The sequence below is a fragment of the Onychomys torridus genome, chromosome 12 (assembly GCF_903995425.1).
Source record: "Onychomys torridus chromosome 12, mOncTor1.1, whole genome shotgun sequence".
In the NCBI taxonomy this organism is placed as follows: Eukaryota; Metazoa; Chordata; class Mammalia; order Rodentia; family Cricetidae; genus Onychomys; species Onychomys torridus.
In genome coordinates, this window is record NC_050454.1 from 37,115,512 (window position 1) to 37,137,110 (window position 21,599).

At 40.8% G+C, this 21,599-nt stretch overlaps 1 protein-coding gene across 1 annotated transcript in view; it reads left to right on the forward strand.

The window, feature by feature from the left end:
- The window catches only part of Dcbld2 (discoidin, CUB and LCCL domain containing 2), a 68,000-nt gene that overhangs the window by 6,880 nt on the left and 39,521 nt on the right, over positions 1-21,599 (forward strand). Inside the window, exon 2 of the mRNA XM_036204163.1 lies at positions 6,939-7,166. Within this exon, the coding sequence (XP_036060056.1) occupies positions 6,939-7,166 (228 nt within the window). The remainder of the gene's footprint in view (positions 1-6,938; positions 7,167-21,599) is intronic.

Consider the following 21,599-nt stretch of genomic DNA (forward strand, 5'->3'; position numbering starts at 1 on the left):
GCTCAGGGTAGGAAGAGGGTAGAATTTTTAGAGTATGCTACTTCTAAAGTACAGTATTTGTGTTCATGTGTTTGTGAGGCAGGGTCTTGCTGTATAGTCCTGGCTGGCCTGATGCAAGCGATTTAGCTCTGGCCGGCTTTAAGCTCTATTCCATCCTCTACATCAGCTTTCTCATCATGGTAGCATGTGCCACCTCACCCAGCTCAGTAAGGTCTTACTGAATCCACACAGTTGCCTTGGGAGTCTGTGTGGGATAAGTCACATTTAGGTGAGTTTATATAGAGTGGTGGAGGGTTTCAGAAGTTCTTATCTGGGGTTTGCTTCCAAGTTAAGCAGGGTGTGTTAAGAGCTTTGTGTTTTATTCCTGTATGTGGCTATGCATGAGAGTAGAGTGCATTGCCCTCCAGCTGCCATAAATGTGCATAATTAAGCATATTAAAATACAGTAAAGAGATTTGCTGACAGACAAGGAGTTCATGGTAGAACTCACTCTCCCTGAATTCTTGCTATATCTGCCCTACTATAAACTATGTGGGCAGAGCCCACCATGGCATGCAAAAGCTGTCCACTGGAGGCTTGGGGTATATTGAATGTCAAATGCTGTAGAACGGCAGAGCAGACGTTGATGATCTTTTAGGTGGATAACAGGTGTTGACGATTCAGAGAAAGATGGAGAGTTCTGAAACTTTCCAAGTGAGTGGGCTGCTCAATTGGAGTAGAAATGCTTAGTAAGCAGCAACTTTCTGGAATGTACTATCCTCCAAAGAACAGAGATCGTCTGGACCTCTGAAATTGCTACAAAATTTCAAAAGTAAGGGGCCATTGGCCTTCCTGTTAATTAGCTAGATTGTAGCCAAATGAATGGTCAACACCCAAAAGACAAAAGCAGCTGGGATGTATTTTTAGTAGTGTTATTGTACTGTTGTGAGAATGGCCACTACAAATGTCAATTAAGAGCATGAGTGTGGGTTTCGCCCCTGCTACCAGGTGCTCATAAAGTACCTTATTCTCAACCCATGAAGTTTGCACTCCTGCTGGCCCCCATTTTACAGACAGCAAAACCAGCTTAGCTTAGCTACAGTAGCTTACCTCAGGGTCACAGTGAGTTATTGAGAATGGGCATCTCAGCTTGCTGTAGAATTCTGAATAGTTTTGTGGATGCCATCCTGGGTAAAGTCTATGAGTAGTGAGGGTTTGCATAGTCCACATTCCTTTTCAATTCAGATCTGTAAATTGTCTCACAGACTGGGTAACCTCTGGGGGCTGTGCCTGGAAAGGACGCTGCCTCACCTTTCATTACCTTCCTATCTACCGCGGCATGGCGTGTCAACTGGTGGTGTCACTGTTGAAGTCTACTTTAGGATGCCATGTCAACTGGTGGTGTCCTTGTTGAAGTCTACTTTAGGATGCCATGTCAACTGGTGGTGTCCTTGTTGAAGACTAGTTTAGGCAACTGGATTTTGGAGGTTGCATGGGTGTGGATTCGCTAAAACATACACAAATGAACAACACTAAATAGACTCAGGAGACTTTAATTGCCTATACATGTGACACACACATACAGACACAATATGCAATGTAACTGAAGAAGAGGTTATAAATTTGAGAGATTGGGGGGACATGGCAGGAGTTGGAGAAGGGAGAGGTGGAGATGTTGTAATACAGTACTCATGAAATTCCCCGAAATAAATAATAAAGACCACATGGAGAGATGAGTTCAGTACAGGAAAGGATGATGGGGTTATTTATTTTTCTAAAAATTGTCCCTTGACTCTACATACATATCTGCCTTATAATTAGTATTAGGAAAATAATTAAGAGGAAGGAGCCATCAGGCAATAAAAAACAAGGCACAACCTTAATTTCTTAAGTGGGAGAAGGCAGTCTGCACAGGGAGTGCTTCCCTTGCTGGAGTTCTGGAAGAGGCAAGGCTGAAGAATAAAGAACAGTGATTGCCAGAGGGCCTGGTGGAGGTTGGGAGTGCCAGCAGGGGGTGAGCATGGTTTGGCCGTTGGCATCCAGTCATATATTTGCCTAAATCCAAAGGATGTACAGGACCAAGAAGGACTGTAAACTGAGCTCTGGGAGGTGATTAAGATCTGTCAGCTGTAACCACCCCTTTGTGAAGAGCCTGTGCACTGAAGCTGCTCTAGAAAAGAAGTCCATTTACAAATGTAACTATGTTATATGGAAGACACACCACGGGAAACCCATCAAAAGAAACCTACAATACCAACATTAATTTCGGACAGAGTTGACTTCAGAACACGAGATGTTACCGTTAAGAGAAATTAAAGTACTAGACAGTGTTATCTGTTTGTAGTTATACAGTTTAGGAGACCTGGTAGTTTTAGGGCTAGTCCAGTACTTCTGGTGTGAAAATTGACAGTGTGAATAAAACAGTAAAAATTTCACTGTAGCCAAATGAAACTGGATGTATTGTTAAGAGTCGTAACTTTTCTTTATGAACTTTCTTCTACTCACTAAATGTTGCATGTTTTTCTTATTATCTCACAGATGCATGCTGAGGTATGACAAATCGACACTTAGAGGGAGCATAGTCAGACTCACCATTTCAGTGATAAAACTGAAATCCTAGGAAACTCCGGGGAAGTATGAGCTGTAATGAACTTTTCCTTGCTCTCCATTTGGGGCATCTTTCCACAGGTTTCCTGCATTTGTACTTGCTGTTGCTAAAGCATACATTTCTAGGAGCCACAAGGCTCCTATTATTAAAATTCAGTAATTGTATTATTTATTAGTAACCGTATCATTAAAATAGAAGGGGGCTGGAGGCCCAGCCTAACCAGCATCCAGGCACACACTTGTCTGAAAAACACATTTGGTTTAGAGTTTGATTAGAACAGCCTGAAATAAGTTGGCATTCGTAGCTGCATTATTTCATGGTCATTTGAATATGTTCAATGTTGTCTGTGGGGAAATTCGTAAAAAATAAAAGTAACAGAAAATCTTTCCGTTATTTTCCTGGAAGAGTATCAAAATTTCCTATCTGCCTTAACACATCTGGCCTTGCACTCTTCAGAGGAAGTGAGCGCATGATCTCTAAGTAATCCCTGGGTATGTCTGTCTGCAGCCCAGCGATGGAGCAGTCTGATCAAATTCCAGTGTTCTTTCCCCCACTGAAATAAATTTAAAATGGAAAATCCACAATAGCGGGCGCCCACCCTTCTGGTCAGTTGTGGTCTAGTGGAGACCATCCACGGAAGGAGAAGGAGTTGGCAGCCGTGGTAGTGGTGATGGAGTTTGAGAGTGTGTAGACTACAGTGACAGAAGGATTTGGGGGTGTTGTGTGTTTTTGTTTTTCTGTAGTACTTACACTTCATCAAATCTGTCAGAACATGGATGATAGTGGGTGGTGTGTCCTGGGCACAAAGCATTCATTATTTTTTTTTTTTTCAGTATACAGTGCTAGTCAGAAAATCTGGGGACAGCTACTCTGTTCCTGTTGTAGTATCCCCCTCATTCTCCTCTAAGACAGGAAGCTTGGAGCCTCCAGTGAACATCATTTGAGGTTGAAGATTACTTAAAAGACTTTCCCTGTAACTTAAAACTTGCTTCAAACATTAAGAGGTGGGAGATACACGACTCTCTACCTTTTAGCTGCACCCCTGAGTGAGTTGAGCAGCTTCGCCCTTTGGCCAGTGAACCCAGCTGAGAACTTAGCTGCATCCTGACGCCGAGATTTTCTAGCCTTGGCCCCGAGTGGAACTCTTGAACATCAGCACTGCTCACATTTAGGGCTGCCCATTCTCTGTCCTGTCCATCCTGAGATACTTGAGTAGCGTTCCCAGTGAGAGTCCTCTGCCTCCATGAGAGACAACTGAAGTCCTGCAGTGTTATGTGGGAGAAAGAGGCGCTGGGGAGCCTCCTCTGGAAGCAAGTTAGATAGCCTTTTGATACTTTTCCAGGTTTTGGTTTTACTTTTAAATATTTTTACATATGTCAGGTGTTTTCATGGATTGATTTAGTTTTAAGAACCATAAAAATAAGTAGGAAATTGATTGCTACTTTTGAAGTGAAAGCAAGGACATGGTTTTTCCTTGACTTGAATTTAGCATGGGGACCCTTCAGTAGTGAGAAGTGTTTTCCACACTGTAGGTGTGGACCCTTTAGTTCAGTGGCTCTCAACTTTCTTAATACTGTGACCCTTTAATACAGTTCCTCATGTTATGATGACCCCCCAACCATAAAATTATTTTCAATACTACTTTGTAACTGTAATTTTGCTACTGTTATGAAATGTAATGTAAATATCAGATATTTCTGATGGTCTTAGACGACCCCTGTGAAAGGGTTATTGTTTGACTCCAAAGAAGTCATGGCCCACAGGTTGAGAACTGCTGCCTTTTAATAGGTCAAAGATAGTTTAACAGGTCAGGAATCTGCATGCCAGGGTGCCAAGAATCACAATGAAAATATATTTCTTCATTTAAAGCAACAGGCAAGCTAACTGCCGGCCTAGTAAATATGCGTTCTCTGCCCTTCCAGCTGGGCTGTTCTAAACACATAGGTGATGGCCAAGTCTATCTAGTTGGGTTAAATTTATCAGAGTCTTTGAAACGTAAAACATTCAAGAATGCTCACTGCAGCAGACTGGAGACATCCTTTTAACTTGGGTCTCTGGTGCACATCATCTGCTTGGAGAGGAGGGAGTGCTGAACTCCAGCACATATTTTAGAGCATTCTTGGCAAACTACTCTAGACTTGTTGGCTGTGCCCTCCCTCCCCCGACACAAGATTCTGAAAAAAGACAGCTCCGTTTTAATTGCTTTTATGATCATTGTGCATGCAAAAGCCCTATTTTCATCAATTATTATTATTTTTTTGTTAACCTTCAACCATTTTTAATGGTGGGAAGGACAGGGAACAATTTGTATACTTTATTGAAAATTTAAAAGGCTGGTGAAGACATCTACAATTCCTCTGAACCCTCTGCATGTACTCTTTTTTGCATTCATTTAAAAAGAACAATCTCAGGTCGAGTGATAGTCTGCAGGGAGTACACGGACTGAGGTGCTGCATTACAGTCATGCAGGAGTGGCCAGGAGTTGACTTTTGGAATTCCATCAACACTTCCAATCTCTCCTTTCACTTTCGCAGAGCAAAATAACAGTATATTTTGAAGTATTTAGTTATCAAGGGATTGTTTTTTAAACATTGAGACACTTCTAGGAATCACAGGCTAGTTTCAAATGTTAGAATTGTTTTAGGGTAGTTGTTTTTGCCTTTCTAAGGGAGACTGTTAGTAGTTATTCAAAAGTTACTTATATTTCAGTTGCTTATTTTCACAGTGAAGGTTTTTATAGCCTTGTGATTTTACTTTAGATGACATCCAGAAGAGAGTCAAGCTATTTTATGGTAGCTTCAGGAGGAAATTTTAGGGTTGTGTTATTGGTGGTGTTTTGTTTTTCTGGTTGTGTAAAAGCCTGTTTTGTTATCATAATTCAGTGGGTGTATTTCATGCCCACATTTGCTTTGTTCTTGCCTTATTTTTTTTATATTATTAATCCACTATGCCTAGTTCTCATGCATGGATTTGAAAGCAGGGGTCAGAAATAAAGTTTAGTGTTGACTCGAAGCCAAACTTTATATGAGAAGTGTTCAGGAAGCAGAATTTACGGTGTGGAACTCAAAAGTAGACCAATGTGCTGTACTAATGTGGACTGGATAATAAGACTGCCAGCAGAAGGCACGTGTTATGTCAAGTATTGTTAAAGGAGTCTGGGCAGGCAATTGTTCCTTTGTGGAGGTTAAATTACTTTTTGGTAAGTTGAAATTTCTCTATTGCATCCAGTTAATACTCACTTGGCACCTAGTACTTGCCACATAGTACTAGGCTGTTGGAATCTTTAATCGGTTCTAGTGAATGAGATCAACAGTACATTGTTAGATAATAAATCAACATGATGCAAGTTGTGTTATAGCTATCCATGTCCACAATGATTAAGTTAAAACCCAGAAGTATTAATTGTAATGTTTTCTTCTATAAGTTCTATACTATTCCAAAACATGATAATGAATAGCTCTTTTAAAGGCCAAAAACAATGTTAAAAGGATGCATTCATCATCCTATTAAAGAGAGACTCACTAAATCCCGTTGTTACTGAATGCTGAACATTACCTTGGAGCAATGGCTGACTCTTCTAAGTGTACGTTTAGTTAATGACCTGCACGCTCAGTGGAAAGTCAACTGAGAAAGTTAAGATGCAAACATTCCATGTTTCCAAACAATATACCGTTACTAAAGCCTTAATGCTCGGTTGCTGAAGAAATTTCTGAAACAAAGTAATCCTGTTGCTAAGATATTAAAGTCATTTCTTTTCTAGTCTTCAGTAGCTACTAACCTTTTGTTTCTTTTTATTCTGAGAGAGTTAAGATTTGGGAAGAGAAGTTAAACAGTCTGATATCGATGGAATGTAGAATTAAATGTCACCAAATCTTGCTTGTTTTGTCTATAAGATGGCCAGTAGGCTGTGACATCTTAGTATGCATTTTAAAATCCTGCTGTTGTTGACAGACACTTTAGCAGCATGTGGTGTTTGTAAGTCAGTGAAGCTGACCTCATTTTTACATTTACATTTACTTTGAATGTTTACTATAAATACATCCTGATATTCTCTTAATGATAGGATTTATTATGGTACATATTTAACCATTACAAAATTGCATGTCCCAATGGAAAGTTCTTTGATATTAATTTTAACTTTGTTATATTGTTGACTTTGACCTAACTTGACTTCTCTGGCTCCTTGCAGTGAGCAGATGTGCTCAGAGCCATTCATCTGCTGTATACTTTGTAAAGGTAGTGCTGGCTACATAAAATATGTAATGTCATAGATGTAAGTCTATAAAAGTCCTGATTACATGTAAACTTAAGGTGGGAGAATAATTTATTTGTTTTGTTTTGTTTTTTTAAGGTGATGGATGTGGACACACTGTACTAGGCCCTGAGAGTGGAACCCTTACATCCATCAACTACCCACGCACCTACCCTAACAGCACCGTGTGTGAATGGGAAATCCGAGTAAAGATGGGAGAAAGAATTCACATCAAATTCGGTGACTTTGACATTGAAGATTCTGATTCTTGTCACTTTAATTACCTGAAAATCTATAATGGAATTGGAGTCAGTAGAACGGAAATAGGTAGGACATTAATGCATGTGATATATATATATTTTAAAACTGAAACAGTTTTTCATACTTAATATTGAATAACTGGTACATAAAATGATGTGAGAAGTTATAGAAAATGTAGAAATCTCAAATCAAATTTTCTTATGGGAAGGGGAGATCTCATCTGCTTATTGACACATTGCACCTTAGTACAAGGTGAACATGGTTATCTTCTTGCAAGATGTTCATGGTTACCTTCATGTAAAATACACATAGCAACCTTCTTGCAAGATGCCATTTAGTTACCTTCCTGCAAGATGCACATAGTTATCTTTTTGTAAGATGCCAGATTTTTAGTTATCTTCCTATAAGATGCATATACTACCTTCTTGCAAGATGCACATGCTATCTTCATGCAAGATGCACATGGTTGCCTTCATGGAAGATGCACTTGGTTACCTCCATGCAAAATGCACATGGTTACCTTCGTGCAAGATGTACATGCTATCTTCTTGCAAGATGTGCATGCTACCCTTGTGCAAGATGTACTTGGTTGCTTTCATGCAGGATGCCACTGTGCTGCTACTAAGAAAATAGAAGTTAATTCTCTTATTTTTTATATTTTTCTTTGACCATTTTATTTATAGTCAGAGGATACAGATATAATTCATGCGTATTCAGGAGGAAGTGTAGCATGCAGATCATGGTTTAGAATCCAAACTGCTTTGAATTAAAACCTAAGTCTGCCATTAGCCTGTTGTGACCTGTTTTCTCATGTATGCACATGTATGTAAAGTGCCTGGAATGGTGTGTGGTGCATAGTGGATGCAGAGTATGTAATGGTGACTGTATTTCCAGTGTAAGAGCAGTGGTTCTTGATTAGAGCTGTGTAACAGAGTCACCTGGGAGACTTAAAAACAGACTGTAGACCTGCTTTCCATCCGAGACCAACAGATTGAAATTGATTGTGTGAGACGGAAGCCTCGGAGTTATAAAAGCTTTCCAGGAAAATCCACTTTGCCGCCAAGATTTAGAAGTTTGGCTTAGCAATCAGTACCATGCTCTTAAGAAAGCTGAAAACTTTGTAAAGGTTTTAGTCAACTGACACAAAGTAAAAAGTTCTCTTGAATTCTCTGAGTTTATTTGAAAGCATTTATTGGTATCAAGACATGAAATAGTTTTCAGAATTATGATAGGAAGCTGGTGTCTTGTTCTTTGACTATCCAGCTTGTGGTCATCCACTGACCTCTCCGTCTCTAGCCACGTCTTCATCTCCAGCCCACTTGCTGTTGTTACTCAGAAAATTCTTGATTAATCCGGTAGCTTGAGTAGCTCCAGTATATCATCAGCATATGGTGTTGGATAAGGTTGTCAGGGTGTGGGGACAGTAGAACTGTAGTACTGGTGGAAGACGTATGGGTAGCGCCTTCTGAGGATTCAGAGGAGTAGACAGTAGTACTCCGTGAGCACATTGAAACAGCAGTGAAAAGGGAACACCAGCCTACCACTTTGTAGGAAATAGAAGAGATGGAAAAATAAATTGTGCATACTAAGGACTAAATTTTACTTACTTTTTAAATTTTTTGTTTTTAATATGAAAATTGAAATAGAATTTCATCACTTCTCCTCTCTCCTTCCTCCAGCTCCTTTCAGGTACCCCCACTCTAGATGATAGCCTCTTTTTCTTTAAGTGTATGTGTGTGTGTGTGTGTGTGTGTGTGTGTGTGTGTGTGTGTGTGTAAAACCTGTTGAGTCTGAGGGGCTTTTGTTTGCATGTATATGATTACTTCAGGGCTGACTACTCTGCATTGGATAACCGATAAAGGGGCTCATGCTTGGGAGAGCTTGATTTCCCACTTTCCAGCAGTCAATAGTAGCCTATAATTCTTTGTCTGGAGTGAGACCCCACACACACAAAATCTTTTCCCTCCATGTTAAAATATCCATTGATGTTGCCATTGTTGTGTTGTTGTGTATGCAGCCATTTCTAGGACACTGTTTCACTGTATTCTTCCTGCTCTTCTGGCTCTTAGAATCTTCCTGCCCCCTCTCCCACAGTGTTCCCGGAGCCAGAGATGCAGGAGCTGTGTTGTAGGTGGAACCATTGGGGGTGGACTCCCCATGACCCCTTGATGTCTGCTGCATGTTGTCCAGTTGTGGGATTTTGTGATGATACCCGTTTTCCACAAAGAGAGGCTTCTTTGATGAGAGGTAGCCACACTTATTTGTGGGTACAAGGATTAGATTTAGAATGGAGTCAGGAATTATGCTGGTCTAGCAAGTAGCAGTGGCGCATTCTTTTCTAAGACCCATGACCTCACTAGCCACTAGGAAGTCGGCTAGCTTAGTGCTAGGTGTGACTTCCGTCCTGTTAAGTGGGCTGTAAGTTCAATTAGACAGCTGTTGCTTGTCACAGACATGGGAGTGCTACTTCTTGTACATTTTCGCATATCTTACCATGCTGGTACTCGTCCTGGTTCATAGATACTGTAACTTGGGGGAGTGTTTCATGGCTTCCCTCCATTGACAGCTTGCATAGTATTTTCTGAACACTGCATCACAGGAAAGAGGCTTTCAGGCTAGACCGCTGGGTGTGAATCATCCCAGTCTTGGGTCCTAAGTGTGTGGTATCTAAAAAGGTAGTTGAAAGCTTATTAGAGAAATTTTGGGAGGTATTGGTCATTCACTGATGATAAAGAATGATTGTTTTAGATGTGAAAATGGTTTAAAAGTATTTCTTTGAGAAAAGATGGGGAGGGGATAAGCCAAACAAAGGGGTCACATAGATGCTAACATTCTAATATTTGTGTGTATTTTTGGTGGTTTTCATGGTAACTTTTTTTTTTTAAATAAGACAAGTGAATTCTGTATTTGGAAAATTACAAGTTTTGACCTTGCCACTAGGGAGGAACAGTGGCCATGGGAGCCATTGGGGGCATGGGTTTTACATTGCTGTGTCTAGCCAGCACTCCAGGAGCTCCTTAAAGAGTCCTTCCCTCCAGCTGTGAACCTTCCCAGATTACGGTCATCTTCTGTACCTCTAAAGGCATGGAATGGAATCATATTTGACCCTGCTGGCATGTGATAGGTGTTTAGCGATCTCAGCTATCTTTTATTTTTCCATTCTTTTCCTTTTTTCTCCCTACCTCCACCTTTGCATGAGATACAAAGCTGCAGGAAGGTCAGAGGGCCAAGTAATGATGGCTCCTGCTGAATCTCGGTTTGAAGACCCTGTTCCCTCATAGCAGTGACATGTACTGGTCCTCCATTATTGGAGGATTTATTAAGGCAGCTCCACATAGTTCAAAAAGAGGTTTATTTTGGGGGGCAACTTACAGCTAGTAAAGGGGTTGGTTACAGGATCCAGGAGGGGTGAGGTGCAGTCCAGCTGTGTTCTCTGGAGAATGCCCCTTGGTCTACCATCCAGCATCCAGGATCACCAGGAACTAAGGGAGCCGGCACATCTGGATCGTGGGTCTTAAGGGTTCCCATCTCGGGCTCTCGCCTCAGGGGCTGTTCATAGGTAGGTGTGACAGTTACTGGAAGCCTCACTAGGGTTAGTACTTCAGGTCAAAGCTGGGACAGCTAACCACTACACTCCATTGCCACATGGTCTATGGTTAGTAGTAGGTATATATTTCCTGACCCATCATGGAGAAGTGATGACCCTTTCAAAATAGGCATTTAACATTCTGGTCAGTGTATCTCTGCAGAGGATTACAGAAGAAAGAAATACATATGGGCTTCAAGACTCCAGTAATAGAGGTTAAGAGTCCTTTATCTTTTATCCTTAAGCCTTGACTTACACTTTTTTATTTTTTTAAATCTTTAATGTAAGGCACAGAATATCCTAGATTCATTTTGCCAGATCTTACAATTAATTGTTTCTTAAGAACTCTTTTGTTCTGTTAATGTAGAATAAAATTAGAAATCATTATCATTTTTAGGTCTGGTATGGTGGGCTGCCATAGTCTCTAAATACAGACTTCATAAATTGATGTATAGGTATGCATACATAAATAGTTGTATGTATACATTACATCTGGGGGGGTTGTTTGTTTCTCTAACTGTATATATTAGGAATGTTGAGTTCATACTGATATTTAGTCTTTAGCCCATATTTATTATATGGTTCATTCCATCCTTTTCTGTGTGTATTATAACTCACTTCTCTGTGTTATAACTCACGTCTCTGTGTGTGACTCACTTCTCTGTATTATAACTCACTTCTCTGTATTATAACTCACTTCTTTGTATTGTAAACTCACTTCTCTGTATTATAACTCATGTCTCTGTGTGTGACTCAATTCTCTGTATGTGACTCATTTCTCTGTATTATAACTCACTTCTCTGTATTATAACTCACTTCTCTGTATTATAACTCACTTCTCTGTATTATAACTCACTTCTCTGTATTGTAACTCACTTCTCTGTATTATAATACACTTCTGTGTATTATAACTCACTTCTCTGTAGCTCCCCTTCTCCTTTTGTTCAGTGCCCCAAACCAAAAAGTTCAGAATTGCTAAAGCTTTGTTGAAAGTGTTTAGCTTTTTGTCACTTTCAAATGTCATTGTCCTCAACAAAGTTCATACTCAAGAGCTATACAGTGGAGTTACAAAAGCAAAAATCTCATAATGTCTTAAGTAAGATCCTGGAGTGTGGACCACGGGTTGGCCATACCTGTAGGAAACTACTACTTATAGTTATTTGTCTGGATTCTTCACCTGATGGAATGCTGTCTCCCCACTGTGTTTAAAAAAGAATAAGAAAAAAATCCCCATTCCTCCTCACTTCCAGACCTTCCATATGGTTATGTTATCCATTTGAAGTATGGCTTATTTCATTTGTGTGTCTTCTTTGGAATTATCCAAAGTTTTGATAGCTCCCATAAAAGTTTGTTTTTCTGGAAAAGATTTGAGAGAGCTTTTTTTGGGTGCTATGCATGCTTCCCTGTTGCTTGGCAACAGGTCTGGTTTTACACGTGAGGACCCTCTGTTTCTTAGACTAACTTGGTTGTCATGGCGACTGCTCACTATCCTTATAGAAGCTGTGAGCTTTAGATGAGCCAGGATCTTCAAGCAATACCTTTTCGGGAGATTTTATCAAGAAATTCAAAAAGGACGTGAAGTTCACTTCTAGCCAGAAGTTTGTTGGTTTTCCGGAAGATAGCTCTTTCTTGTTTGATCTTTAGAGGCAGAGACTCATAATATATCCCAGGTTAGCCTCAAGCTTGGAATGACTTTCCTGCCTCAGCTTCCTGAGTGCTGGGATTACAGGCATGTGCCACCAAACAGGGATTCAGAAAATAATTTTTTAACAAAATTGCACTTATTTGTGTGTATACATATGCTTGTGTGTGTGTGTGTGTGTGTGTGTGTGTGTGTGTGTGTGTGTGCAAGCATGCCCACAGTGGTCAGAGGAGGATTTGTATGGAATTTATTTTCTTTTTCAACCATGTGACTCTAGGCCCTAACTCAGGTCATCGGACTTGACAAGTGCCTTTATGTGCTGGGCCATCTTGCCAGCTCAGAAGATACTTCTGAAGTCACTGTTAAAGTGGAAGTTTCACCAGGGAGGGGCAAAGTCTACTCAGAAGAGTGTGATGGGGCAAATCAGTCACACTTAGTGAACACTTTGATCCCTCTGGATGCTGTAACTGTTGCATCAGAATACTCTGGTCTGTCCTTTTAGTGCATCTGCATGCCCCAGACAGGTGTAGGTCCAAGAGAGAATATTTCAGGGGCAATTATTTTTTTCATCCAATCTTTTATTATATTTGTGTTTTAATTTTACATATTAGCCATGGGTTCCCCTGTTCTCCCCCTCCTGCTCCCACCTCTCCCCCCAGCCCCTCCTCTCCATTCCATCTCCTCCAGGGCCAAGACTCCCTTGGGGATTCAGCTCATCCTGGTGGATTCAGTACAGACAGGTGCAGTGCCCTCCTTCAAGGCTAAGCAAAGTGTCCCTGTGTAAGCCCAAGGTTCCAAACAGCCAGCTCATGTACTAAGGACAGGTCCCGGTCCCACTGCCTGGGTGCCTCCCAAACAGTTCAAGCTATTCAATTGTCTCACTTATCCAGAGGGCTTGATCCAGTTGGGGGCTCCTCAGCTTTTGGTTCATAATTCATGTGCTTCCATTAGTTTGGCTATTTGTCCCTGTGCTTTTCCAATCTTGGTCTCAACAATTCACACTCTTACAGTCCCTCCTCTTTGGATTTAGCTCAGTGGTAGAGCGCTTGGCTGGCAAGCACAAGGCTCTGGGTTCTATCCTCAGCTCAAAGAAAAAAAAAACTTTCAATTCAGGTGCAATTATAACCAAAGACTTTAAAACCAACTGCATTCCTTCCTTCCCTGTGCTTTGGATAAGTGAATAAATTTTAAAGTTTCAGATTTTATGTTGGTTTGATGAGGACAGTGCTGTTTTTGTGTAGAGGATGCTGTACTGAGGATGTTGGTTGGCTTGGAGGGTACTCTTGAAGAGTCAGCTCTTAAGAACTTAACAGATAGAAGTGTTAGAATGACGTTTGTTGCAGTGTTAGCATTATTCACTATGTAGAAAACTTGGATGCAAGTCCAACTTCACAGTACAGGGATGATTTAGTTGTACCTGTGGTGTGAGCAAGTTTAGGTAATGAATGGACATCACTCTGAAGTCAGCCCACATTTATGTACCTAAAGGAAGAGTTTAGGGATCATCTGTTGCTGATGATTAGCTTCCCAGACATCACTGGAAGTTTCAGGGTTGCACCAGCTTGTACCTCCCCACTGTACAGTGCTCTCCGATTTGATTGTGTTGCTATCTAGGCAGTCCCGCGGTAGAATTGCTTTGTGTCTCCAGGATGGCTCATGGTGTGTACTGTTTGTTAGCCAGGTGAATGCTTTCTTTTGTGAGGAGTGGCAATTTTCCTGTGCTTTCTGTTCGTTAATCCCTCCCCCCGCCCTCCCTCTCTCTCTCTCTCTCTCTCTCTCTCTCTCTCTCTCTCTCTCTCTCGTATCTCACTATGTTGCTGAGGCTGCTCAAGTAGCTAGGGCTACAGATATGTGTCCAAGTGCATGGCTTTCTTGGTTTTGTTTGTGTTCTTATTCCTTTGCTGGAGTTCTGTAAATATAGGCCAGTTATGAGTTCCTTTTGGACATATACATTGCAAATATCTCCTCTCTTTCTTGGACTAGGATTTACTTGCTTATTTGTATATTACTTGCTTATTGGTATATTTTGATAAACAGACATTAAAGTTAATTTCATTTTAATGTAATGCACTTTGATTCTTTTTGACTTTTATGACTAGCACTTTTGTATTGTATTTAATATAGTTTAGCCCACTTCTTGGTTATGAAAGGGTTTTCAAGTTTTCCTCTTAGAGCCATCTACAGATACTTTACTGGCTTTTTCCAGAGTTGATTTCTTTGTATGACATATGAGATAGGAGTTAGATGTTAGGGTACATTTTCACATGTAGCTTTAACTCATTTTAAATGCGCAGTTATTAGATCTATTCATTAAGAAAGTATAGTGAACTAACTTGTGTAGTATCAAAACACACAATCACTTCCTGATAGAAGATATGATACTTTTAAAATAGTCATAACTATCTTTTTAAAGGAAAGGCAAATTCATTCTTAGTGATCTTGTTAAATGTGTACCTCATAGTCTTTTTGGTGTTTTGAGACAGAGTTTCTCTGTGTGCTGTATATGTAGTCTTGACTATCCTGGAACCTCTCTGTGGACCAGGCTGGCCTTGAACTCAGAGATCTACCTGCCTCTGCCTCCTGAGTGCTGGGATTGAAGGTTTGCGCCACCACTGCCTGGCTTCTGTTTCTTAAAAAAAAGGAAAGATCTATACTTATGACACTCTCCTCTGAAGGTAGGTCTTTGTTCAAGTTGCTAAAACTAAGGCTATATCTCTTTTTAAAAATCAACTTTTCAGGCACAGTATGAGGGAGATCTGCAGGTGGAGTTCTTCCACCTGCCAGTTCACAAATAAGTGACACAAAGCCTCAATATTAATTATAAATGATAGGTTGATAGCTCAGGCTTATTACTAACTAGCTCTTACAACTGAAGTTAATCCATATTTCTTATCTAGGTTCTACCATGTGACTCATGGCTTATTACCTCATTTTTTACACATCCTGCTCCCTCTGCATCTGGCTTGCTACCCTCTGATTCTGCCCTTTTTCCCAATGTATTTAGTCTGGTTCTCCCACCTAGCCTTATCCTGACCAGTTATTGGCCAATCAGCTTCTTTATTAAACCAATTACAATAACATATTTACACAGTATAAAGGAATATTCTACATTTCCCACTTTGTGTCTAATTAAAAAGGAAGGTCTTTAACATAGTAAAATTATATACAACAAAAACAGTTATTGAGTAAGAATTAAAATAGCCAGTCCATTTGTATTTGGCAAAATCAGAGAAAATATCCTATTATCTATCAATGTGAGCCTGAAGTTTCATATCTAGTTTGCCTTTTTATCATAAGTAAGGAAAACTTTAAATCTAATTATTTAGTCTTTAACTCCATTAAAGGTCACAGAAGGGTGTAATGTTAACTAACGACAAGGACATCTAGCTGTCAGGACAGTCACCCTAGGTTCTTCTATAATGTTGGGGCATCCAACTTTGCCCTACATGCCTCAAATATCTGACAAACATTTCTGAGAAGCAGGGAATTATGAAGGGCTGTCATACCTTGTCTTGACAAAGTGTGGCAGTCACTTTCTTTTACATCCTGCTGGTCCAGTTTGGACAGTACTTAAACTGTCAGCAATTGAGGCCATTTTTTTTGCCCAAATAGCTAGCTTTTGCCACAAGGAAGACAAACTCCATATGGAGTTTTCTTTGATGCCCATTATCTTCTCTGAAATAAAATGGTGCTGCCAGGAACAGATGTGTTTCACTGTCAAGAAAAGTCTTAATGTTATTAAAACATTTTATATGCCACATTCTGTAGATCTTTGAAGTGTTTGAATACCATCTATCTAAATATATCTGTTTAACCTTGAAAACATACCTAATATGACTACAAGTTTGATTGTTAGAGATGACGAACTACTAACCTGTTTTTCTTAATTATACATTACCTTTTTAAATCAGCTGCATAAGCACAATACCCCAAGCAAGAGTAGACACATACATATAGTGTAGCAAAAATAACTAAATTTGTATTAATAAACCAAAATCTATACCAATGTAAAATATTTTGAGATTGATGGTTGTTTTTTAAATTAAAGTAGATTCAATAAGCTACACTTCCTCCCCTATTATTTCTATATTATATTCACCCTTTTTTCCTTTAGAAGATCTTTAAATTTAACTTTCTTGTTTAGCTTTTTTTTTTTTTTAAACTATGACCAATAGAACTTTGAAACCAACCCATCCTAGATGATAATAAGATCCATAATCCATCTTTTGGGAGTGTAGGTATCATTATTTAGACTATTTTCTGTTGTCTGTGGATGCTGGTGTTTTTGGAGGAACCTTGAGAAAACTGGGGTAATAATGAAGTCCCTGCTGAAGTGTCCATGAGGCTGGACCGTCTCAGCCAGCAGCCTCGAAGCTGTTTTGGATGCAATATTTTGAAGAGACTCTAACAGTGGCATTTTGAGATGCTGGATCCCCTGGGCCATCCATCTTCATTGGTGTTTGATCCCATTGTTCTGAAAATACATACACTTTTAAAGGTAATGTGGTGTGCACAAGTCAGTTAAAGATGATTTTTTTTAATTTTTTTAAATATGTATTTATAACATATACAGTGTTCTGCGTGCAGGAATGCCGGAAGAGGGCATCATATCTCATTATAGATGGTTATGAGCCACCGTGTGGTTGCTGGCAATTGAACTCAGGGCCTCTGGAAGAGCGGGCAGCACTTTTAACCCCTGAGCCATCTCTCCAGCCCTAAAGATATTTTTTGTTTTATGTTTGAGCAGGAAAAATATATGTTACATGTCTTGTAGTTCTTCTAGGTTTATTTGTTTATTTTTTTTATGTCTGTAGCCAGGAATTTAGGGGATCTTCCCCATCAAACCTGAATTTCTTTAACTCAACATGAATCCATAGCTTCTCATTTCCTGTGGAAATAAAAGTGTAACCTTTCCCCCAAAAGCAACACAACTTTTGACCTAAATTTTGAAGTCAAGATATTTTTACAATGCATAGGTTGGTTGAATCTAGCAGTGTTTATGATCCAATGTGTCTTAGCAGCTGTCGTTCCTTTATTAACAATCAAAATCTAAAGACAATACATTAACATTCGGAATCCAGACTCTCTGTATTTTCTTTACATGGCTTTTTTATTTTATACTACTTTACTCAATTTTTTTTATTGGCTTTTCAAGACAGGGTTTCTCTGTGTAGCTTTGCACCTTTCCTGGAACTCACTCTGTAGACCAGGCTGGCCTCGAACTCATAGAGATCCGCCTGGCTCTGCCTCCCGAGTGCTGGGATTAAAGGTGTGTGCCACCACCGCCTGGCACTTTACTCACTTTTTAAGGACTTTATTATTTTTAAATTATATTTTTTAACTGTCTATAACATTTCTTTTTGGTCTCCCAAGCCTGTTTATATCTTTAAACACACTGTAACCCATTTACCCCCCCCCCCCCCCCCCCCGAATCTGTCTTTACTGAGTATCTGTCTGTAACCTTTTTCTGGCAGCATGAGCCTTTAAACTGGTAAGCAACATGGCTAGTTCCTCTGACTCTGCTTTGATGGCTGGCTCCTCCACCTTTAAGTGTTTGGTAGCGGGGATTCTTAAAAGAGCTGCATTATTTTCGCCAGTAGCACTGAGCCAGGAAGCCATCTCTTAAAGGAGCTGTGCCTCAGCTTGCTACTTGCAAACAGAGTCTGCTGAGAAAAGGCAGTTATCAAGAAGCCACACTTGACTCTATTTTTATATATTTAAAATCCTTTTTTAAGTTTTGCCAAGTCTTATGTGGAAATTCCAGCCTGTCATTGGTACACTATTTGTAAGTGGACTTTTCTTTCCCACCCACCAGTTCCCAAATAACAACACAGAGACTCAATATTAACTATAAATGCTCAGCTGATAGCTCAGGCTTATTACTAACTAGCTCTTACACTTTAATTAACTCATTTCTATTAATCTACATTCTGCCATGTGGCGTTACCTCTCTTTCATCTTGTACCTCCTGTTTCTTCTCCATGTCTCACTGGCAACTCCTTCCCAGCATTCTCCCTGCCCCCAAAATCCTGCTTAGCCATCTGCCAATCAGCTTTTTATTAACAATGAGAGCAACATGTATTCACAGTGTATAGAAGGATTATGCCACAGAGATCCTTCTATGACTTGTTAGTCATTCAAAAGGAGCACACTAAGCCAACAAAGCAGTGAGCCTGGAATGAATTCTTCAAGCTATTGGACTGATGGGTACTATTTACATTTGCGCTCGGGCTCACTGCATTAAGCCTTTGGAGTGGTAACACTGCCCAAGGCACTTCATCAGAGTCCCACCCCCTGCCCATAGTGTCTCTGAATATCAAGGGCTCAGTGATAAATATTCAAGGCATTTTCTTTGAGAATTCTAAATTTTGCTTTAGAGTGTGAGGTGTTCCTATTCTAGGTTCTGATTGTCCCTGAATCTGTTTGCTTAAAAGCTAAGAGTAATGTCTGTAAGCAAACGCCCCCACCCCCCCCCCCCAGTGTATTCAGACAGTTGCTGGGCTTCCTCTCTAGGTCATCCTTCTGTGCTACCACTTCCTTCCTAAGGAGCAGACCCCTAAGAGAAGAGACTGTTCCAAGGTGCACCCGAGCACATTGAGTTGTCATTTAATTGAGAGCATAATTCAAGAAGTTGTTGTTGTTGTTGTTACTGCTACTGTCATAGTTTCAGACAGGGATAATCCAGGCTGTCCTGAACCTCACTTTGTAGCCTGCAGGAGGCCAGCTCCCACCTTTTAAAGGTTTCCTATGAGGAGGGGAGAGGCATAAGGAATTTGTAGATAGAAATATAGTGGAGATGAGACAGACAGAAACACAGGATAGCTTCGGGAGGACCTGTATCAAAATCCACTGACCAGTTGTCTCTTCAAAAGGGCTTTTTTATAACAATCCCAAGGAGTTGAGCAAAAGACCTCCCCCTTGCTAGATCAAAGCAAACTGCACGGGCAAGTGCAGGCCCTTCCAAACACCTGGCAACCTTGTATGTGGTCAAGCCATCCCATAAAGCAAGCTCAGATCTCACTAGGAAACCTCTGAGGGCCCCCACAGTAGCTCAGACTAGTCTTGAAATAATGGCAATCCTCCTGTCTCAACCTCTTAAGTTCTGGGATTACAGAATATGTGTCACCAGGCCTAGCTCATAAACCCGGCTGCTTAAATGCAGTAACCACATAAACTGCAACCTTGGTGTCTCTGAATCACATAGAGCATTCCTTTTCAAACACAGCATTTTGTTTTAACATTTTCAGTGCTTGTTGCTGCTCCTGATGTGCTCAGTGTAGAAGACTGGGGACATTGGAATAGTGTGATAGCTGTTAGGTTTCTACAGTCTACACAGCTGGATGCAGACTCACAACATGAACCAGGTATCTGGAATAAATGAGCGGAAAAGCCTGCGTGCTGGAAAGACAACAGCACTGCCATGATAGTAAATGGCACGGAAGACCTCATGCAGGGGCAGGCTTGTAGGAAACTGGAGTGTGACTTACTCCTTCAAAGACATGACCCTTAGGGTAACTGTTGTTTGTTTCTTCGAAATCTGTTCCTAAAAGTTCCATATAATGATAAAAAGGGTCCTTTTAAGCCAATTACCACTTCCTGGGTGCAATCTCCATATGTGTAGGTTTAATAATAATGCAGTTAAGGCATGCAAATGTAGCATTGTTACACACTTAGGATACCAAAGACAAGCCAGAATGTTTGATGATTTAGTGAAGGGTGAAGCTGGTGATGGGATCATGATGGAAAAAGTCAAAGGCTATCACTGTGGGAGGGAGGGAGGGAGGGAGGGAGGGAGGGAGGGAGGGAGTGAGTGAGTACTGGACACTCGGCCTCAGAGTCCTGCTTTGAAGCGTTGTCAGCTCCCGTCCTGGTGAGGAAGTAATGTGTGGGAGAAAACAGGTGGGGGGGGGGGTGTCTTACTTTATGTTCGTGTGACAAGTGTGGTGTAGGTGTGAACATCAGATAGTCATTTCTCAACTCTCTAGAAGCTCCAAGTCTGAGGTCCAGTGCCAACAGATGTGGTGTGTGGCAAAGCCCTCTTCCTGGTTTCTGTTGTGGTCTTCTCCTGTTCCCTCACATGGTCCTCTTCTAAAGGTGTGATTTTGTCATGAGAACTCTACTCCCACAGCCTTTTTCTTACCAAAGGCCTATCTTAAATACTGTCACAGTAGGACTAAGGCTTTCAACGGAAGAATCTAGGGAGGATGCAGTCGTCATTCCGTAACAGAAACAAAGGTTCTGGACTGACTTTACCACTCACTTGCAGCGTCCGTTTAGGTGACCAAGTTCTCTGCATGATTGCCCTGGCCAGTGGGGTTTCAATGGGGGCAACCCACCTGTGGGAGCGAATGAAAGGAACAGGGGACACAAAGGGACGACAGCAATATAGGATTCTGATCAAGCTGCAAATTTTATTTTCCTCTGCAAGGCTTATATAGCATAGGAGGGGAGGGGGCAGGAAGGAGGGAAGGGGAAGGGACATGGAAGGGGTGCAGAATGTGGGAGACGTGCAGATCGTGCAACTGCAAGATGTCAGCTAAGGTCACTGGTCAGGGGCCATTTATTCTGTTGCCAGTCTACCTGACCATGGAATGCTCTTTACGTTTGGTTGTCATGGCACCTGACTGTGGAATGTCTTCTTATCTTTGGGAGCCTCCAGTTAGTAAACAGGTGTTACTGCTCTGGGAAAGGGCAGTGGTCTTATAATTTGTTCTCTGGCCTAGCTAGTACTTTTCCATGGTTCATGTTTGGTTCCTGACATCTTGGTCCTTGACACATGATTTTCCAGTTTCCAGTTGTTGAAGGAGGTTTGCAATAGTTCTCTAACAAACTCTTATCACTAAACAGTATCTAATTCTCTGATCTCTTTTTTATTTGCCTAAAAATAGTTAATTCATTTATATGTAGTAATTCCACTCAGTAAAACATTGTCTGTGTGTTTCTTTTTTTTTTTCTTGGTTTTTCGAGACAGGGTTTCTCTGTGTAGCTTTGCGTCTTTCCTGGAACTCACTTGGTAGACCAGGCTGGCCTCGAACTCACAGAGATCCACCTGTTTCTGCCTCCCGAGTGCTGGGATTACAGGCGTGCACCACCACCGCCCGAACCCCGTTAGGTATGTTTTCCATATCACAAAAATAGCCTGTTTTTAAAATGTCTCCTTTGCCGAGTTTGTACATACAAAGCTGCACAGACATCACTGCAGTTCCGATCTAACAGTTCCCCAAGTGCCCATTTGAAGTGTATTCTCAAGTTCCCAGTTCCAGGCAGCCAC